Source organism: Argopecten irradians, chromosome 3 (genome assembly GCF_041381155.1).
Source record: "Argopecten irradians isolate NY chromosome 3, Ai_NY, whole genome shotgun sequence".
Taxonomy (NCBI): domain Eukaryota; kingdom Metazoa; phylum Mollusca; class Bivalvia; order Pectinida; family Pectinidae; genus Argopecten; species Argopecten irradians.
The window spans coordinates 5,837,852-5,859,782 of NC_091136.1; the positions used below are offsets into that span (position 1 = coordinate 5,837,852).

The 21,931-nt window shown below is 34.1% G+C and overlaps 2 protein-coding genes across 2 annotated transcripts in view; both read right to left on the minus strand.

Moving 5' to 3' along the window:
- LOC138317395 (small ribosomal subunit protein eS19) overlaps positions 1–12,355 on the minus strand; it is a 332,587-nt gene extending 320,232 nt beyond the window's left edge. Inside the window, exon 1 of the mRNA XM_069259025.1 lies at positions 12,351–12,355. The gene's annotated coding sequence lies outside the window, so the exon portion shown is untranslated. The remainder of the gene's footprint in view (positions 1–12,350) is intronic.
- On the minus strand, positions 91–21,301 carry LOC138317392 (neural cell adhesion molecule 1-like). Its single transcript, XM_069259020.1, has 13 exons — positions 21,153–21,301; positions 19,415–19,742; positions 19,048–19,127; positions 18,376–18,595; positions 17,659–18,069; positions 17,141–17,410; positions 15,869–16,195; positions 14,115–14,453; positions 13,247–13,570; positions 12,683–12,791; positions 2,247–2,348; positions 1,556–1,778; positions 91–663 (listed from the first exon to the last, which is right to left on the minus strand). The coding sequence occupies exons 2-10, from the start codon at positions 19,452–19,454 to the stop codon at positions 12,781–12,783; spliced, it is 2,022 nt and encodes a 673-aa protein (XP_069115121.1). The 5' UTR covers positions 19,455–19,742; positions 21,153–21,301; the 3' UTR covers positions 91–663; positions 1,556–1,778; positions 2,247–2,348; positions 12,683–12,780.
- Positions 21,302–21,931: the final 630 nt, after the last annotated feature.

The window sequence follows — 21,931 nt, forward strand, 5'->3', positions numbered from 1 at the left end:
AATCAACAGTATCATTGCAGGTATACACATATTTATACCTGTCGTTATTACAGACTGAATACCACAAAACAAGGAAACACAACAACAACATCAAATATTACTCACTTTATTTCATAAAGTTCGCATCGATCCCCATCGATCCATATTATGCATTTACAATGTTTACAAAATTACTAAAGAAAGTGTGTCGGTTATATATGCATGTATCCATCTGAAACTCCAACATATCCTTTAGTATGTAAACGTATACGCATTTATCAATTCCAGATATTCTGAGAATTCTACCGTAATTTAAATTTAGAGGGTTGATTTTGCCAGAATGCAATGTTCGACCAAAATGACAAAATAACATCACTAATTATTGCACTTCTTAGTGAAATATTTAAAATATGTTATTTCCATTTTTGACAATAAATGTTTACTTTATAAAAATAAAACATAATTGGTATAAACATCTCTATCTATTGATATTTACTAAAATAAAAAAATGGAATAAATGAATAGAAGTCCGACGGAAACAAGGGAGATAATTCTGATGGCTCTGACGGTTTGTCTGGTGTCGGAATTAATTTCCTCCTCTGTTTGTTGATTGGTTAAAAAGTTATTGAGATAGTTGGAGAAAACTCATTCATCCTTCGATAGTCTGGATGGCTGTCAGAGTTTCTGAAATGAAATTCAGAAAAGAAAATGCCTTAAGTGATAAATTAGCATACACGGGATTACAACGGACCTACAAAACTGTTACATAGTAGGCCTAGTTCTTTCTTTCCTTCATTCTTTCTTTCTTTTCTTTCTTGCTTTCTGTAGTTACCTTTCTCAATGTATACAGAACCTAATATCAAAAAACTAATCGTTCTGGATAAGGTTTAATTTCACACTAGGCACAATACTTCGATGGTAGGAGTAACTTCACTACATTAATCATAGGTATTTAGCACGCTGGTAAGTCGGAGACACACTATAGACTAAGATATAGATCTCTATAGTGGGTCTTTGACTTACCAGCGTGCCAAATACCAATGCATCAATCACATCAATGGTACCACAGGAAATTTAGGAGAAATATGTTTTTACGTAAACCTTCTAAATAACATAATCAAAATACATAGAAACATAGAGTGTTGGGTAATATGTCCATCAACTTCACTTTTAAAATCGATTTCATATAATACTTGTTGACAACTAAAATGGGATTAAAAGAGAGTTGGCTCCCCTAGAAATTTCTTTTAACTACCGATGAAAACATAATTCAACCAAATACTTTTAGAATTCAAATACATAAAATTTGGATAAGATTTCATCATTTATTTTTTTTGTTCAAATAGAAGTCGTTTTTCGTCTTAATTGAGCACAACGAAAGTATTCATTCGTTAGAATTATTTAGAAATTATTATGACAGCAACACTAAACCTATTCTGAATGCATATCTAACCAATGAAGTCGGTTATGTTTTTGAAAGGCTGGTATTATGCTGGCCAGTTTTAAACGATAAAAAAGATCTTTATTTTCAATAAGATCAGGAGATAAAATGAAAAAAAATAAAAAATCTTCGTACCACTATAATCAAGTTGATGGTCACCATTGCGGTCGCCATTCCTCATGAATCCTGTGGCCATAAATAAAGCCAGATTTGATGGAAATCCGATCACATTCTCGTAGAAATGGGCTATTTCTGAAGACGATAGGAAATCGTCGTTATCCAAATCTCCCCGGTGTAGGAGCTGCAGGGCGAGTTCATTATCCATGGCGGTTCTCCTGTGTCGATGAAAGCTGTCAGTCTGAAAGCAATCCGTCACATCTATAACTTATTACATCATTGCTTCTTTAGAACCTATTATGCGAAAACACACGCGTTGATTTAAAAAAAAAATATGTATGGAGTTGTTACATATGCTGTTTCCACGGTACATGCAATAACAATTTTTATATGTTGGGAAAATGTTTTCTTTCTGTTTCTAGATGTTTATGATTTTTTTTTATTTAGTTGACAATTGTGTGATTTACCAATTTATTTTTTTTTTGCTATGTTTTTTTTTTAATTTTTTTTATCGTTTATGCTAATCGACATCTGCCGCCTAAATTATAGACAATGGTTCTTCAACTGTACTTACATTGTGTAGTAATACGCAGACAAATGATAAGCAAGGCTAAATCCCTCACACATAAATAGGCTTATACTTCTCCCATGCTACATGTAAGTATATTTCGATAGAAAGGAAACACATGCAATTATGACAAAAACTCACCTGTTTAGCCCCTGTCTGTGTCGGTAAACTATGTGTTGCTATCGCAAATAATGTTAGTAGAAGCAGCGATACAGATCCATATATATTCCAAAAGCTCATTTTCTGGGGAAATAAAGTAAAAACGAGCAATAAAATACAGTCATTTCACAGAATGTTACGACAGTTTTATACCGTATCGATTACGTAAACCATAAATGTTATTTGGGTAGTAAATGATGGGAAGTAACTCTGACTAAAATTAAATATAGTCTATTATACCTTTACCAATAAATAAATTATTATCAGACTCAACATTGACGTAGTTCTGCATGTTTATCCGATTTGGAAATACACCCTTCTTTCGATCACTGCGTTTAAATAATAATCAATATTTCTAGTTAATAATAAATAAGTCCATGATATGGAAACACTTATATATATAAACGTAATTCCCCTGTAGCCTTTCGGACCTCGGCCTGTCTCAGGGGGAAAGCATGACCAGGCCACATTTATTGATGTAAGGAACATTAGATTTATGAGATTTCATCATAAGCATCCATAACTGGATTTACATGTGTAATAAAATTATATATTGGCAGTTGGGCAGTATTTCATATCGTAAATCTGTTGTGCATTTAGTAACTATTAAATAAATGAACTTAATTATTTGGGGAGAACATGTGTTGTTACACAAATCTCATACAGAAGCATCAATATTAACCCTCTAAAATAAATTATATGACCCGTGAATTTGCCTCTCGGTCCAAAATGTTCAATAATTTTTGTGAACATGTATGTTATCAAAGATTAATAAGACATTGTTTAACCTAAATGTGGCATAAATTAATTAAAAAAAATCAAGCTACATGTGTGTGTGTGTGTGTGTGTGTGTGTGTGTTTAAAGTACTGCGTTTATAGTAACGTAAATAAATATACACGTATACATATGTATGAGACTGTTTATAACATGCTTTATTAATTATTGTTTATTCAGACGATGTTTTAATTTATGTGCCAACAATTTTACATATTCGACTCGGTTTTCATTACGTTTCAAATCATCACATTTTTATTACCGAGTTATAAATAAGGAAAAGTTTGCTACACATATTTAGAAACCTGTATTCTGCATACATATTAAGAACAATTACGATATAAAAATTCACAATATATCCTGCTAAATTTGTTTAAAACATAATCATCGATTTTCCAGAGGTTACTATCGCGGCGTGGATTAACCAATGGAATATGGAGGGAGTACTTATGCATGTACTATAAGTACGTACACCGTAAAAACCAGTTTTTGAACGTTCCCATTAAAGTATACTTACATTCGCTAGATAAAAGCTGACTCCAAATTTGTAATTCCCGTCTACTCTACCGTTTTCAATTCCGAAATTTTCCAATAATTTTAAAACTAGTATACACCTCAATCTACCAATACAACACTCTTAGGTGTTAATACGTACTGCCACTCTGTTAACAGGGCTGTTGTGCTGCCTGCAATATATAGTCTTGGTAGATTCGGACAAATCAATATCAATTGTAATTAATTCGTGCGGTAGATTAATGAAATGTTTGTATATCATGTCCGTCCGTTCCTATATATATATATTTAGATATATGGTAAACTAATTTGCATACACCCGCGCAGTTTTGTGACGTCATCATATTGATGACGGTGAGAAAAATGAAACGCTATTTGTTATAATGATGGTCATCACGATTATTCTGGTTCGTAAACAGAATTTAGAAAATTAGGCTTCCTAGATGTCTATCTTATTATAACTTATGAGATAAGTAATATCGTTAGAATGAGATAGAAACAAACACTAACTGTCTAGATGATACGTATAGGTATACGTTTTAGCCCCCTTATCAGCAAGATATATTTAAAGCAAAGTGAATTGGACATTAAAATTAGTTGCACGAAATGAATTTATCAAAAGAAAAAACGAACTATATTTTATAATCTAAGAATACCTTCTCGGAATAGAACCATCGACAGAAAAAAAGACACATGCAAACAAATGCGGTCCGTAGTGACCTTTCCGAAACAAAACTTAGCATCTTAAAAACAACAATAACATTAGAAAATATGTATCGATGACATCACCAAACTAATGCAAGGTTTCTATGTTACTAGAGAAGATTCATTTCGCTCTTTTATAGCGCTGGCGCAGTCAACTAATGCGCGGTAATTAGGACGACGGCGGGAATCATAAGACAAGACCGCGTTATGAAGAAAAGAGATTTATTTAATCAAATTGTTCAGAAGGGATGATAAGTGTAGTATTAACGGAAAATACTTACAAAAATATTAATCTCGTTTTACATTAATAATAATTCCTATTTTAAAAATCAAACCCGTTTCCAAAGGTAGTGGGCATTTATATAAGCACTTCTTTTCTTTGTTAGTTATATTTTGTTTGTTTGAATTATTAACGTCCTTTAAGGCCCATTACCTTTCCGGAGAAAAATATAAAGGTTTCTTAAAACACATTAATAACACCAGAAAATGCATACCAATGATCTAAAATAAGGTTACGCACCAAACAATATGCAAGATTGCCTGCGTAATATATGAAAACAGTGGAGAGTCAAGTCGCTGTTTTGCGTCTGGCGCAGTGATAGTCAACTATCGCGCGGTATTTAGGACGACGGCGAAAAACATAATACGACCCGCGTTATGAAAATAAACATTTTATTTATTTTAATCAAATCGTTCATAAGGTGATGATAAATGTAGTATTAACGATAAGTTATAATTTTTAGGACTCTACAAAATTATCAATCTTGTTTTCATTCCCATTTTAAAAATTAAAAGCCGTTTCGGAAAGGTAGTGGGCCTTTAACAGCTATGGTTCTGTAAGGACGGCGTCCCACGGAGTGTTGCGTGTATGTTGTGCGAGGATTCATGTTGTGTCATGTTGTATAGTGGAACTGTTGTCCCTTTTATAGTGCTATATCACTGAAGCATGCCGCCGAAGACACCAAGCAACACACCCCACCCGGTCACATGATACTGACAACGGGCGAACCATTCGTCCCACCCCCTGTATGCTGAGCGCTAAGCAGGAGCAGAAACTACCACTTTTATAGACTTTGATGTGTCTCTGCCAGGTGACAAAACCCAAAGCCTTCCGCACAGGGGCGAACGCTCAATTCAAGGCCAAAAGTGAGGCGGTGCCTAGGGAGGCATTAGAAAAGATTAAAGTCAGTTAGGAAGAAAAGAAAAGATAAGATCCTAAATTTTTTAGTCGCCTTTTACGATTATTTAATATGGGCAGCAGGTACAATTTTAACGTCCTACCTGCAGGGCAGGTTAGTTATATTAGTAAACCATTCCTTCGATAGAGAATAAGTAGCATTAACGGAAATTAAAAAATAGAAAGAAAGAAAACGGTAAATGATAAAACAATTATCATGTAGTGTTTTATTGTGAACGTGATAATTCACCATCCAGACATTCAAATCAGCATATCAAAGATGGGTACTAACGGACCACACACTTTTTATGGATTTTCAATACGAAATGCACGTGTTACTTTTATTTGACTGGTTGTATGATTTAGTTTGTAGTGAATGCAATGTTTAATTTGTGAACGATAATAGTAAGAATTGGCAAACATTGAATTTTTTTGACTAAACAGCACGATGGTTGTGTATTAAGCACTTCCACTAGAAAAGCTAACTGTTGCTGTAACGAGGTGTTGACAAAATCTGTTTTAACACAGTACAATTGATGAAAAAGTGAACATTTGCTTTAAATATAGAGGTTCTCCAACAAATGACTGTTGTTAATCAATGTTATCAGACTCGAGTAAATTAATTTTCAAATTTTGAAAAGACATGATATTTAGCAAGGTCTTTTTTTTTTTTTTTTTTTTTTTTTTTTGAGAATTTGGAATTTAACTAACGAGAAGCTCGTGTCTTTTAAAAATTTGAAAATAAACTAAGAAGAGTTTGGGTAAACATGAAAAATAACAGTCACGCGTTGGGGAACTTGTTTATCACATAACCTTTACTCTATTTGTCGTTTAAATTTACATTCAGGGACCTCGCACACAACACACACGCAACACACTGCATACATGGGAGGCCGTCCTAACATGACCATAGCTGTTAATAGGACGTTAATCAATCAAACAAACAAACAAACATTCAGGGAAACGAACGCGTACCACCATACACTGAGTCAAGATATACTTCTGTCATTAAAGGCAACTACTTTTACGGAGCAATCTACATAAAGGTTTCTTAAAAAAAAATTTAACATCACAAAATATTTAAACCGATGGCCTAAGATGAGGTAACAACATTAGCGCCAAACATATGCAAGATTTCCTGTGTAATATATGGTAACTGTGAAAATTCATTTCGCTGTTTTGCCGTCTGGCGCAGTGATGAACAACTACCGGGCGGTATTTAGGACGACGGCGGGAAACATACGACGACCCGCTTTATGGAAATAAACATTTTGATTATCTTAATCAATTTGTTTAGAAGGTGATGATACATGTAGTTAAGTTAATAACTTTTGTAACTCTACAAAATTATCAATCTCGTTTTACATTTTCATTTAAAAAATAAAAGCCATTTCGGGCCTTAAAGGCCCATTACCTTTCCGAAACGGCTTTTAATTTTTAAAATGGGAATGTAAAACAAGATCGATAATTTTGTAGAGTCTTAAGAATTATTAACTTACTGTTAATACTACATTCATCATCACCTTCTGAACGATTTGATTAAAATAGATAAAATGTTTATTTCCATAACGCGGGTCGTATTATGTTTTCCGCCTTCGTCCTAAATACCGCGTGGTAGTTGACTACCACTGCGACAGACGGCAAAACAGCGAATTGACTCTCCACTGTTTTCATATATTTACGCAGGAAATCTTGCATATGTTTGGTGTCGTAACCTTATTTTAGGTCACCGGTATGCATTTTCTGATGTTAATAATGCTTTTTAAGAAACCTTTATGTTTTGCTTCGGAAATGTAGTAAACCTTTAAGTGACTAAACAGAGCCAATATTCTGTTGTTTAATTCTTTGTATAAGCAACCAAATGCAATGCTATTTAAAAGAAATGTGCTGTGTTAAGTAGCCCGAAGGTGAAAGCCAATCGGAGTCAAGAGATGTACAATGTACGTAGGAGTTGACCAATGGCAAATGACAGGTGTGTATACTTAAACGATAAACAAATATGCAGTTTTGCACATAGCGTTTTTCAAATGTAAAACATGCATAGTTATGGGATGAATATATTTTTTTATATAGCGTTTATGTAAGTAGCATGTAACATAAGATTTTATTCTCATTTGAAATGAGATTCCAAAGACAGTCCTTGTACTGCTTATGATATTTTTCCTTATGTACAGTATTTTTACGATATGGTTGTATACATTATCTTAATATCAGACACATCAAACATTTCGCCACATCGACCCCACGCAGTAAATATAAATCTATGTAGATAGTCTGTGTTTGTATACTTATAATTACATGGTGTATCTGATATTGACATGTTCCGAGATCCAAACTCCCTCTAGAGCAGACTGTCCGCGTATCAGTCGCAATTGTTTATTCATTCATTACATGTTAATGTTCCCAAGGGTCATTCAGATTCTTGTCTCGCATATAGTCACGTACAACATTCGAAATAATGCCTATTTGAATATATTGAATATAACAGTGCGATTCGTTCAGTTTCGATTACCGATGAATTTATATCTGAAAGGACATGTCACAACTAACATTTTTATTATTGAATTTTATCCACGAATCAATTTGACAAATCTAGATGGCGTTTTGTTACTTACAGTGAGATATATACCTGTTAGCTGTTTTTAAGATTTACATCAAAAAGTTTATGTTGCCTTCCAAAGGTGTACAACAGGGTCTACTCTTTGACCAAAACTAAACGTATCTTCATGTTCTCTTTCGTAAAACGAATCTAAAATTCATTTTAGTATGGGAACTTAAAATTTAAAACATTTTTTTTTTAACAAAATTATACAAGCGAAATTCGGTCAAACTTCGAAGCCGAAATTTACAATGTCATTTTTACAGAAGTGATACTTTCACTTCCGGTAATTGTAAACACACAAAGAAAGATTACAACAGTTTCTACGAAACATCAGTGCCGTTTTTGCCACTATACAGTTTATGACATTGCAGATAATTAAAAAAAAGGTGTACAATTAAAGATGCTCCACCGCCGACAGACCATAAATGATATTCATCATTTGAACAACAATTGGTGTTTAATCGTGTATATATATGTCTAATTAACACTAACAATAATATAAAATAATTATTTTGCTTTTGGTGCATGCGCAGTCAGAACTTCATTCTATATAGAACATAATGGCATGGATTTTTTTTCGGGATACAATTAATTATTTCTAATATTTTCATCTCAAAGTAAAATTAGAAGCTCAAACTTTCCAATGTTGGTAATGGTGTAAAGTAAGTAACTTTTGTAACTGAAGAAAAATACCAAATAGTCTGATCCTGTTTTTGATAGTGAACAAATACCATTTGTCAGCGATGGAACATCTTTAAGAGCCGGACATTAAACGTATCGTGTGCGTTTAATAGAAGGGTACATCTGTCTACCTGTGAGCACGATACGTTTGACTGACTACAGTAGCGGACAAGTGTCAGAATATTGTCTATTGTGAAAAGTGTATTTTCGGTAAGACGTTGGGATTCAATTTCCGATCGGACATACATTGAAATATTTGTACTTTTACGCCTAAAGGTGTCTTTGGGTACTTGCATTTCAACGCACAATTCGTGAGTGCCTTTGCTCGATTCTTAAATAAAATGAAACCCTTAATTTTGTATGTGCATGGGTACAAATTGACTGATTCCGGCAGATATCAAATTGCAATGTACTAAAATGGTGATGAACCAATGGAATTGCAGGAAACTCCAAGTCATACTTTACTGCTTCAACATAATGTTCTAAATACTAACCCCCCTTTGTTAATATTTTGCATTTGCTGTAACAGAAAAACGGTTTTAAAGCATTATAGACTATAAACAAAAACGAAAGGATGAGGAATATCCTTCCATTTTTTATTTATGACTTCATAAAACCAAAAGATATTGAGAATAATGCTCATAAAAGTTGTAAATCAAATTCAACTTTAATATGATATCATTATAATAGACACTAAAGTATTCATTTTTTTTTAATTTTCAGCAGTCGATGTAAGTCCTGAAATCTTGATAGATCTAGCTATCAAAACTCCTAATTCTTTAGGTAAATGAACAGGAATATTTAATTTCTGGACCAACTTTCTCGAATATTCTCTATCAGCACTTTTCCACATAAGTAAAAGTACATGTCTAACTAGCACATGACGTTTTAAAACAAGTGATGATATGAATCTCTCTATAGAGTTATATATTTGTATAAACATTCCTTGTATTTGCCGATTATTAACAGAAAATATATTTGCGTCGCAAAAAAACCAATTGTTTATTTGATAACATCTGTCTGGTTCTATCGTGTTAATTTGTCATTCATGTTCTATTGTTTACAATATTAATGTTTTTGTGTTTTCTTTCCCATTTAAAGGCCCATTACCTTTCCGAAACGGCTTTTAATTTTTAAAATGGGAATGTAAAACAAGATCGATAATTTTGTAGAGTCTTAAGAATTATTAACTTACTGTTAAGGATGTACTCCTCTGAGAAGTCAAAATTTTCTTGTATTAAACTTTTTTTCTCATATAGATTTTTGGAAATAGGAGTTCATGCCATAAAAGAAAATAGAAGAAAAAACATATGTCCGTGTGCTCTTTTTTGAGCTATTGTCACTCAAAGATACCTAATTGACAAAATATTGGATTTTATGGGAATTTTGCCGTTTTGACCATATACACAATAGATTAAAGCCATAATTTCCGAATGAGGTGTTTGATATGTATAGATGTTTGTAGAATTTATTTTCTAGTAGTCTTCTTTAAAAGTATACCAGTTTTGATCAATAAGACTTACATTTTTTCTCAGAATAACAACATATGCTACCCCTACCCCTTAATTTTGAGCTTCAAAATGCACCATTTTCAGCAATTTTTGCCAAATTTAACCCTTTATAGAAAAAAGTTCTGGTATTAAACTTTTGTTAATATTTTGCATATCAATAGGGAAAGGGTTGTTCTTTCTAAATCAGGCAGAAAAATGGGGGGTCCGTGTGCTTACTTTTTTGCCCCATTTGAATATTTGTTATTTTTCAGTATTTTCGAGTAAAAAAATAATTTTGCTCAAATTACCATTAAATGTAAAAATAAAGAGACAAAAGTGTATCATATCACACATTAATGCTAAATATTTTAATTACCACGAACCCAGTAAAGATTTACAGCAAAAATTACCTCAATACAGCTAAAAATACTGACGCAGTGATGATTAAGTAAAAACAATTTCAGTAAAAAATGGTAAAACTGTGGCTCTACTCAAAGCGAAAAAAGACACAATTTCAAAATGGCCGCCAAATGGGCCATTTCTTAAAATCCCCATATAAAAAAATCTACTAAAGCTAGAAATGTAATTTTTTGACAAAATTTGCAACTGGTAACTTCCGACAGATATTGATAGATTTTATTTGAAAATCTCATAACTTCTTTGATCTTTGTCGAAACGAGACTTCAACGGGACTGAAACCTGAGAAGAATACAACCTTAACACTTCATTCATAATCACCTTCTGAACGATTTGATTAAAAAAAATAAAATGTTTATTTCCATAACGCGGGTCGTATTATGTTTCCGCCTTCGTCCTAAATACAAAAAAAATGTACCGCGTGGTAGTTGACTATCACTGCGCCAGACGGCAAAACAGCGAATTGACTCTCCACTGTTTTCATATATTTACGCAGGAAATCTTGCATATGTTTGGTGTCGTAACCTTATTTTAGGTCATCGGTATGCATTTTCTGATGTTAATAATGCTTTTTAAGAAACCTTTATGTTTTGCTTCGGAAATGTAATGAACCTTTAAAGTTTAATACACATATTTTGTTTTAATAGAGATGACCAACTCTAAATATGTTAAGTCAGTGTTGGCTGATCAACTCTCAATAAGTATTACAAACATTTACATTTCTAATATTTATTCAAGAATATTGAAATCCATATCAGGTATACATATCATGTGTTTACATGACCACGGTGACACATTTTGTACTAGAAGGTAACTTCACATGTACTCTTGGGGCGCACTCAACATTAAAGGCCCATTACCTTTCCGGAGCAAAATACAAAGGTTTCTTAAAAAAAACATTAATAGCATCAGAAAATGCGTACCGATGACCTAAAATAAGGTTACGACACCAAACATACGCAAGATTTCCTGCGTAATATATGAAAACAGTGGTGAGTCAATTCGCTGTCTTGCCGTCTGGCGCAGTGATAGTCAACTACCGCGCGGTATTTAGGACGAAGGCGGGAAACATAATACGGACCCGCGTAATGAAAATAAATATTTTATTTATTTTAATCAAATTGTTCAGAAGGTGATGATAAATGTAGTATTAACGGTAAGTTAATAATTTTTAAGACTCAACAAAATTATCGATCTTGTTTTACATTCCCATTTTAAAAATTAAAAGCCGTTTCGGAAAGGTAGTGGGCCTTTAATTCCCATTATCAATGCCTCCCATAACATACACTATTCAATACTTTTTATATACTCTTTTTGATACTCTACCAATACCTTATGGAATATCTGTCTTCAGTTTCAGATTTAGCCCTCCTTAATGAACCGTTATTCACTTGCTATTAGTAACACTGTGTGTTTCCTCAATAGTGAGGTGTTACTATCACTGTCGATCTGGTCAGACAAATGGTGTCAGATAAATGTTAGGAATACCTGCTATTGATACTAGCAAGTAGCAATCATAATCGCATGATTACTAATATAAAATATGATCCAAAATTGCTGTATTTTGGTCCAGAATTACACTTTGTTCGCATAGTTTGTCATAATGCACCAACAGTATTTCGAATTACGCTTCAACAGCAAGACTGACCAATAATTAGTCCTTTTGATCAACTTTGTTCTGTACAACTGCACTTAAAAGTGATTTTTAAGCAAGGAAATATTTGAGATTTAACGTGGGATAAAGGCCAACGCTAAATTTTTACAGGATCGATTGTGTTATAGAAGGAAAGAATATTGATGAATGTCAAGAAGAGAACCTATATAAACACAACATTAACCAGTCTTGTGAATCTGCTGAGATATACATTCGAATCAATATATGCTTAAATCTTTAAAATATTATGAATGTTCTTATATTCATACGTAATCTCACAAACCATTCTTCTTGTTCCTTCATATTTAATATTGCACATTTCATATTTCATATTGCATAATTCATTGCAGTTTTTCCTGATGTTATCAAGGAAAAATGCGTTACTAAAATGTATGATTAAATACCTTAATGACATTTTGTACGTGTCATTAGCGAGATATTGTAGGTAGGAAGTCTTAATATTGTTTTATCATTTTCAACGACGAAATCTCCTGGAATTGATTTATGTACATTCTGAAAAATAAAGTAAAAAATAGTGTTAAAATACGACCGATCACATCAAAGTAAACATGATCAATATAATATGAATTAAACTGACGTCAGTTTCGTTTGTTTGTTTTTTGGGAGAGGGGAGGGGGGAGGGGGCGCTGCAGCCGAGTGGTAAACCACAAGCCCTCCATCTCTGGGATGCAGGTCCGAATCCCATGTGGGGCAGTTGCAAGGTACTGACCGTTGGTCGGTGGTTTTTCTCCGGGTACTCCGGCTTTTCTCCACCAACAAACCTTGCACGTCCTTACATGACCCTGACTGTAAATAGGACGTTTAACTAATAAAACCAAGTTTCGTTTTTCATTTCATATCTTTGGTAAAATATATTAGACTGTACAACATATTAAAAACCAAGCGGTATAAAATGAAACTAGTATAGATAATTCAGATATTCTAATCCAAATTAAAGTGGCACTGACCTTTATCTAACATTACTGAGCTGTCGGTCATTCCAAACTCGTTGTAAATCTGCACTCTGTAGAGTCCGTAGTCCTGGTCTGTTAGTGACGTCACACGTAGCCTCGTTATGAACCCTGATTTAACGACTGTTTCTCCATTGGTCGAAATCTCGATATCGGTTGCCTCGTTAATAACGTCATATTTCGATGTAATATTTGTTAGTTCTATATCTCCTTTAAACCACTTGATCTTTCTGTATCCCGAGGTGGAAAGGAAGGAACCAGAAAGTGTTACTGTGGAATTTGTCCTGTTGGTGAGCAATTCAGATACCAGTTCTGGAATAGCTGTTAAACATAAATTTCATTCAATGTGATATCAAAAGATGACATCGTTTGTGGTACGATAGACACAATTCTCCAATACCCGCATTACACTATGTATATCTCATAACATTGGTTTTCGGATATCACTTTGTGCATTATGAAATAGTTATTGAAGAACAACTTTTACTTAAATCACGAGAGCCTGTAATTTTATAATTAAGATGCTCCAACGCCGACAGAGACTATAAAGCATTATAGATTTAATTTAAAAGAATTTATTTTGCTTTCGGTGCATGCGCAATCAGTACTGAATTTCATATAGGACATAGTGCAACGGACTTTTTTCGGGACCAAAAGTGGGGTGTGTTGCTTGGTGTCTTCGGTGGCATGCTTCAGTGATATAGCACTATAAAAAGGGCATCAGTTCCACTATACAAGAAGACACAACATGAATATACCGCAGTCTCCAAAACGCGCACCTCGCACAACATACACGCAAGACACAGCATACATGGGAGGCCGTCCTTACGAGACCATAGCTGTTAATAGGACGTTCATCACTTACCTAGCCTGTGTTCTGCTAACCGCACAGGAATTACAGTTTTCCCCGCATGATTTGAAATGACTGCTTCATAAATCCCATAATCCTCTTCTGTCAGACACGTGACAGTCAATATGGAGGACATTGCGACCTTTTTCCTCACAGATTGGTCGGAGTCAATGACCTGATTGGAGGAATTTGTTTGTATCACGTATTTGTCAGCAGGGTGATTCTCGCCAACTTCGATTCCTCTTAAGTACCATTTCACGCACGATTCAGGATAGTAAGAGGTGAAGGTCATGCTCAACAGAGCGGAACCGGCATCGTAAGTCACCCTGGTATCACTGAAAATCACGGGATTTGCTGAAAAATCAAATATAAATTGTCTTAATGCAAGACGGTATTATAGAAAAGCCCAGAGAATAATCTATGTTCTAGTCATTCCATACCTTTTACGATTGCTAGGTTGATTTTGTCTAACGGTCTATTTACAGCTACAATTTACGATCATTAAAGGACTACATCCCGTGCAAATTTATCAAAGTTATGATATATAACCCCCCCCCCCCCCTTCTATGTTGCATTTGTTGAATGTTAAGATATGTTTCTCTAGGCTATACATTGTACTTTATAAAGGGAGGCTGCGGTAGTGAGGCTTTAGTGCTAAGTCACTGATGCGTGTCGTCGACCTATCTTTTGATATATGGGATACTGAAAGTTTGTGAACCGTATGTAGTTCACAATTAATGCTAACCTTTGTTACTTAAGCTAAATGGCAATTGTCTGGCAAATATAGGTTGCTTGTTCTTTACATTGAGCTATATTTAAGCTGTGGAGTTGTAAAGGATACTTATATTCTCCATGTAAAAACCCATTTCCCAATTGTTTTAATAACGTTTCAACATAATTTCGTAATCACTACAGTGCATGTATATGGTCAACATGTATGTTTATGATATGTTATAAGTACAAAAACAAATCTGAGCACTTTGTATTCTGAAACCATCGGTGGAAACTCTCTAATGAATACAAAGTATAATTTTAAGCGTCCCACTACAACGGGTAATTTCTGAATGTGTCTATGTAAATCCTTAAAGTTATTTTATGTACATGTATTATGTATTTGCATATTACAGAGTTATCTGCCCTTGCGGGTAGGTTTTGATTATGACGTCGTGTGTTCGCAAGGGTAACGTCATACTTTTCGAAGAAAACTACGTGAATTGTGCTCACAATATAATGACGTAACAATCGACAACTACCCGCAAGGGAGCTAACTAATTCAACAGCAGTACAATCCGGCCTATATTCTTACTACCCCTACATTACTCGATGGAAATATCATGTCGTTAGGAATTGTGATCCGATTTCTATCCCTTGCCATTTAGCAAAGAAAATGATAGTGAGACACTGAATGATCACTTGTTTTTTTTCAAAAAATGAAGTAAAGTTGTAATGCAGTACATTGAATAATGCGCTTTATGATTTTATTCAATTTAAAAGGTTTTTTTGTGGTCCTGATAAAATAAATCTTGAATCGCTAATTACATGATGATGCAAGAATGAGGTGATCTGATTAATAAAAGTGCCTACTGTACCGCAAAAAAAACTCTCAGTTTCATGAGAACATGTACTCTGAAACTACATATTTTGATCTATATAGGCATGATTGCCTTCAAGTCATAAAACTCTTCACTATCATTGTTATTGCACTGTTTACTTGGACCTTAACTTTGTCCCAAAGACATTTATGGGAATAATACAAATAGTAAACATACCATACATTGGATTTTTAACGTCAATGTACTGTTCAGAAGACCCTATTTCATTCATTATGGTAACTTTGTATCTTCCAAAACTCTGTGCTGTAAAAGAAAACACACTAATGGATGTCATGTGACCAGAAAATTGGTTGATCGTGCCGTGTACAGGTGCATCAACATAGCGTTGTTCCGTTTCTATGACGTCATCTTTAGATGGACTGATCCGTTCACCGTTTCGGTACCAGGTTATCCGGTGGGCACTTGGCTTGGCGAAGAATGGTACCTCTATCAGTATCCGTCTGGATTCTATGGTCACATTGGGCTCGAGAAGCACGGCGATAGCTGAATCACATAAAAGATATAGGGGCTGGTTTATAAACGTCAAATTGATTGGCTGTTCGTCAAAAATTGTCTAATTTTTATTATTCTAATAATTGTTCTTCATTATCCCCTCCTGCTGTCATCGCTGGTCTAAATTAATTGTACTGGACAAGTTTCTGTATCAGAGACGTGGCTATGTTAATGGCAACACAAAAGGTTAAACACGGGGACTACGATGCCAAATACCATGATACAAGAAACAGTGTAAACAATAAGCGCTTCTATAATGGAGAAAGCAAGATTATAAGGATTTTCTTTGCAAAATGTTCTTTTAATTAAATACATAATTCAATTTTATCAAGTTATATGTAACAGGGCGAACATTTCGACATTCTATATTTTTGTCAGTAATCTAATGAAAAGTTTTGGAGAATTAAGCTGTTAAAATCATACAATCTCACAGACAAACCTGTATGATGCTTTATAGACATTGATTACAAAACTGAAGTTGTGCATCGTAATTAGTCACTTTATTACTACTGATATCGTTATTAAAACGTAAAATGAAATGTGTGGCCATAACTGCACTTTTTGGTTTGACCGTACCAATTTGTCGGCACTGTCGATGTATACGTAAATATCAGGGTTTTTGTGAGTACCACCAAGGTTCAATTTGACGTCGATGGATTTTGTAAAATTAAAACCTATGCATTGAAAGTATTGCAATGCACAAAATGTTGGGAATTATTGGTGGTGAATTATCAAATAAAAAGCTGATCTTAATTCTTGAGTATAAAAATAAAGCATATATAACTTTAAAAATATGTGTTTACATTTTTTAGAAAACTTTGTTTGGACAAGCGAGACTAGCAGCACAGCCGGCCCGCGAGAATAATTACACTATTTTTGCAAAATTAGTCTCATTAATTTGGCGGAGACTTCTGTAAATATTTGATGCCAACTTACATCTCACCGTCAGTGTTGTTTTATCATGGTTAATAACAACGGCACTTCCGGTTTCTTTGTCTGTACCAACACATGTGTAGATGCCCGCGTCCGAGTACATACACGTAGGTATTGTAAGTGTGTTGATTGTTCCGTCTTGGTTACCAGGAAGTTTCCTGATGACGACATCATCAACAGAATGGATCCAAGAGAGAGAAACGTCAGAACAGGAAGTGACGTTACACACAAGTTGAATGGTTTCGCCTTGGTCACAGGTGGCGTAAGGGAAAACTAGAAAGACATGAAACTGAAAAGATGAATTTATTATTAGTATATAAGGATGAACTTGAATAGTTTTAGTGTTAAGAAAATAAAACACAAAAATCTGAGTGTACCATTCATAAACCACATTAATCTTTATAATTATGGCCTGATAAATAAAGTAAATTTGTAAATTAATTTCAGTGTTATTAGTTCTCAATTAAAGGTGGCATATTACATTTCTGGAATCTGGAAGTCTGACAAATATTTATAACTACCTTCCGGCATACTGATGTCTATCACATGACTGGTTGTTCCAACTAAATTCTTAAGAAATAGTCGGTATGACCCAAAGTGTTCGGAAGTAAATTTCGAAATAGTCAAAGTAGCTTTGTAGTTAGCATTAGGGTGTGTTGACGTTCTATCGCTACCCAAAGTTGGATACTGGTAAGTGTCACTGATATTAAGTAGACTCTCGGATAACGGATATCCTGATGACAACCAGTCCGAGGAGTTCATTCCATTCCAGTCCAATGTCAGTCTGTATTGTTCAGATGCTTCAACCTGAACGTTGTTATGATACCAGCTTATCGTGGGATGTGCAATGTTGGAGTCAAAGTGAATCGACACAGTTATGACATCGTCATTCATTTCCACTGTTGAAGGCGTACTTAATAATATCGGGAGTTCTGACAAAAGAAACCATATTTATTGAAATAAATACTGACGCGTAAGTGTAATTATTATGGCGTAATCTTTTAATATTTTTTATGACACGAATAAATACAAATATGAAATTAAGGAATAAATATGTTCGATCATGGGCATTTAAGTTGATGTTTTAAAGAAAGTACCCGCGTAATATCGACTCTGACTTGACAAGACTAAGTTTATAATTAGCAAAATTCAATTAACCGAGATAAAATTAAAGTCAAAATAAGCTATGAATGGCTACTAACAATAGTTTTTTAACAAATAAAAAAAACATCGATCACCTGTGTTTGGAAAGTCAAGATCGATGTATAGTTCTGTAATCCCAGCATCGTTCCTGATTATACATTTATAATTTCCATAAACAGGTTCTATAGGAGGTGACCTGCTTAAAATGGCTTTGAATGTCGAAGCCTCATTTTCGTCCTTATCAATATATCGCTCTGTATCTATAGTGACGTCATGGCTGGCAGGAAGGAGATGCTGGTCCTTGTACCATTCAACCTATGAAGACATATTAAGAGTAACATGGCATGATACATCGATTTAATTGTCTGTTTGAAGTTACCATAGGTATATTTTTTTCATATTTCACATAATTTATTTGGCATTATTCGATGAACTTAACTGCATTGTTAGTCAATTGTAGAATGGTTTGTTTATTTCTCACTTGTAAAGACGATTCGCATCAATTAATATTTTAATCATTAATATTGTGATATATTTGCAGTAGGGATGAAGTTACGAGACAGTTATCTCTTAGCAAAATATCTGGTTTTAGGAAAAGTTTATCGAAAAACGGATTATGGCTTAGCCAACTATTACGATTTTTGACGACTACTACATTAAATATTCAGACAAAACTATCATAATCGTTTTCTCGTACATGCGATATATGATATTGTTAACTTGGTCCAATTTAATTAAAAAAAATAAATATCCTGGATTCATTTTACCTCAGAGTCAGACCGTGATATAAAGGTAACCACTATTGTAGCGTTGGTAGTGAACGTCGTGTAGCTCTGTATGACTGGAGCTATAAAACAAATAACACAATTAATATTATATAAATATTCTTTATTCATACAAATAAATGATTATACTCGATAGAGCTATCGTAATATCAGTGGCATTCGCCCCTGAAGAACTCCTGTAAGGGGGTATTGCTGTTAGGGTCAAAATACGCCAACCTCTTTAGCGGTTGTCACTTTGGCAGACGTGCTGTTTTTTTCAGTATTCAGGAAAAAAAAACCCAATTCATTGACCACATATCGGAATATAGCATCTTAACACTATGACTAATTTACGTTAAAATTATTTTACCTGAATCACTGCTTTTCAGAAGCACATCACGATCGCTCATTCCAAACTTATTTCTGACAGCAATTCTGTATACGCCAAAGTCATGTGCTTCTAGTTCTGTGATCACAAGCGAGGCTCTGAACCCGCCACCTTTGACCCCTGGTTGTGAGTCCACGGTGACCTCTGCCGGGGTCACAGTCAGTTTGTGTCTGGTGTTCTGTTGGATGATGACGCCATCTTTACTCCAGAACACTGCGGTATGAGGGGTGCTCGTCGTAAAAAACAGCGGATATTTCCGCCGTAGTTTTTGTAATTTTAGCAGTGATCGCGTCGCTAATTGAAGGAGTCGCTAATAAAATAAAAATAGATAAAGAGGTATATAATATAGTAACAAGTCGTCACGCGACACTCATTTCATGGTTTAAAATTCATTTTTTAATAAATTCAAGTCTTCAGACAATTTTGCAAAACAAAAAATCACTTTTTTTCCTCAGAAAATACACACTAGTATTTAATTGGCAACCTAAGTCCGATTTAAGAGTGATTTTATAATTTTTATGACAGGTCATTCATTTTTGCCTTATTTATGCATAATTTATCTGAATATCTTCCAATATGTTTGTTTTCGTTCCTACAGCGACTAACTAAGTAACGACCTTGAAGTTTAATTTTGATTCTTTACAGATAGTCGTCTTAGAAAGACAATAAACGCACTAATAAATAATCGAATCGGTAATTCTGATAGAGAGATTATACACAAAAACTACGGAATATATTACACCAAAAACACATGCAAACTGTATTATCAACAATGCAATTGTGTCAGCTGGAAAAAATAAAGTAGGGAGTTATATTCAGAATGCATGTTGCCTTACGAAAAAATTGGGACGATCTCAAGTTTTAAATACCAGTATTTGTAACGGGAAACAAGCCATGTATGCATCACTTTTAGATGGTGATATAATGATTTTGTCACGAATTTTAGTTTTAACACGTGCCTCTATAATCAATAGCCTTTTACGATTTGAAATACGGAAAGCTGTTATTAAACCCATTTATCTCGTGTAAAGCAGGCACGTGAGGGCTATATACAATTGTAATTCTTTAGTTTGGTAAAACATGTAGTCTATTAAGGATTCTACATTGTATAAAGAGAAGTATTTTCGTTCAGATAATATTATATGAATAAGACATATCGGTTTTCATCGTTAGTTACTGTATTCGCCTTAAGGCCCCTGAAAAACATTGGCCCATACAGTTTGCCCTTCATACATACATTTGCCCTTCATATAAGTTTTATACGGAAACCTATACGTATCCTGTAGCCGTGTTTATATCCCGTTATAACGAGATAGTTATCTCGTATAATGAGAAAATTATCTCATTATTTTACTACTTGTTCAGCTCGCAAAATTGAAAAATTGAGAAAACTAGAATCATAAGTTCAATTTGCCTTGGTTTGATACCGTGTAGAGTTTTCAGTCAGTCCGACGATCAACCGATCATTTTCTTTTCGAACAAAATATTTAAAAAATCAAATGGAGGTCAATTACACTTGATGAATAATGCAAAAAAATAACCGCCTAAGTTTAGTTTTCAAAGCTTTTAATATAGTTTAATGTAAAAAGTTTTGATGCAAATGATATATAAAAACAGGGAGAAATTCAATGCTGCGAAATAATGTTTAAGTGCCTTATTTGCCATTTCATCGCATTTTCAGAAAAAATATGATATTATCATATTATTGTGGAATCAATACCTTTCGTCCGGAAGTAAGACAGGTGGAAACCTTGATCTGTCACGGTGTCACCCGCTTTAAAACTCGATAAGCATTGATCTCCCGGAAGCAGTTATAACTTCCTCTTTCTGGTTTCCGGTTACATTTGCCAGTACAGGGTCGAATGTCCTTCTTCCTGTAGCATACAATTTACATATCTTTAGATGTGTTTGAACCAAGTCGCAACATCAAATTTCCTTACTGTTCTTTTTACTTTCATTAAAACCGTAGCACAGATATTAGCCTGTTCAATATTCAGTAATACGCCATAGGACTATAAGAATTTCAGATAATCTTATCTTTCCATATGAAATAAGTTTTCAACAGCGTATGCAAATGAATGATAATGTGCTTTCTGTAAGATATATCTATTAATTACTCTAGGAATTGATATTGTGGCGATCTCAAAGATTTTTTAACGATAATAATCCATCTATAGAGGTTCTAAATTACGTTGTATGACACCCAAAATGATTATATTCGACCCACACCTTTCCTTTTTATTATGAGATCAGCCGCACCTGTAAACGTTACATCGTGTTTGCCGCCACCACTAATAGTTTCCCGGCAAATCTGTTGATTGAATATATGAGGGGCATACATCATTTGTTTTTTTTTGTTGAGAAAATTAAAAAGAAAAAATTTATGAAAATCCTCCCCCGTCACGTAAACTAAATAAGGTGGTCGTCATTTGTATCCAATGACAGCTGCATGAATCTTCACCGCTGTATGGGTGACGTCATCATTGCAAGTGTCATCAG

Coding starts and splice junctions, on each gene's coding strand:
- LOC138317392 (XM_069259020.1), bottom strand. CDS start 19,454: ATGAGCGATCGTGATGTGCTTCTGAAAAGCAGTGATTCAG. Junction 19,128..19,414: donor TCTGAAAAGCAGTGATTCAG/GTAAAATAATTT, acceptor TTTGTTTTATAG/CTCCAGTCATACAGAGCTAC. Junction 16,196..17,140: donor AACAACACTGACGGTGAGAT/GTAAGTTGGCAT, acceptor TATGTGATTCAG/CTATCGCCGTGCTTCTCGAG.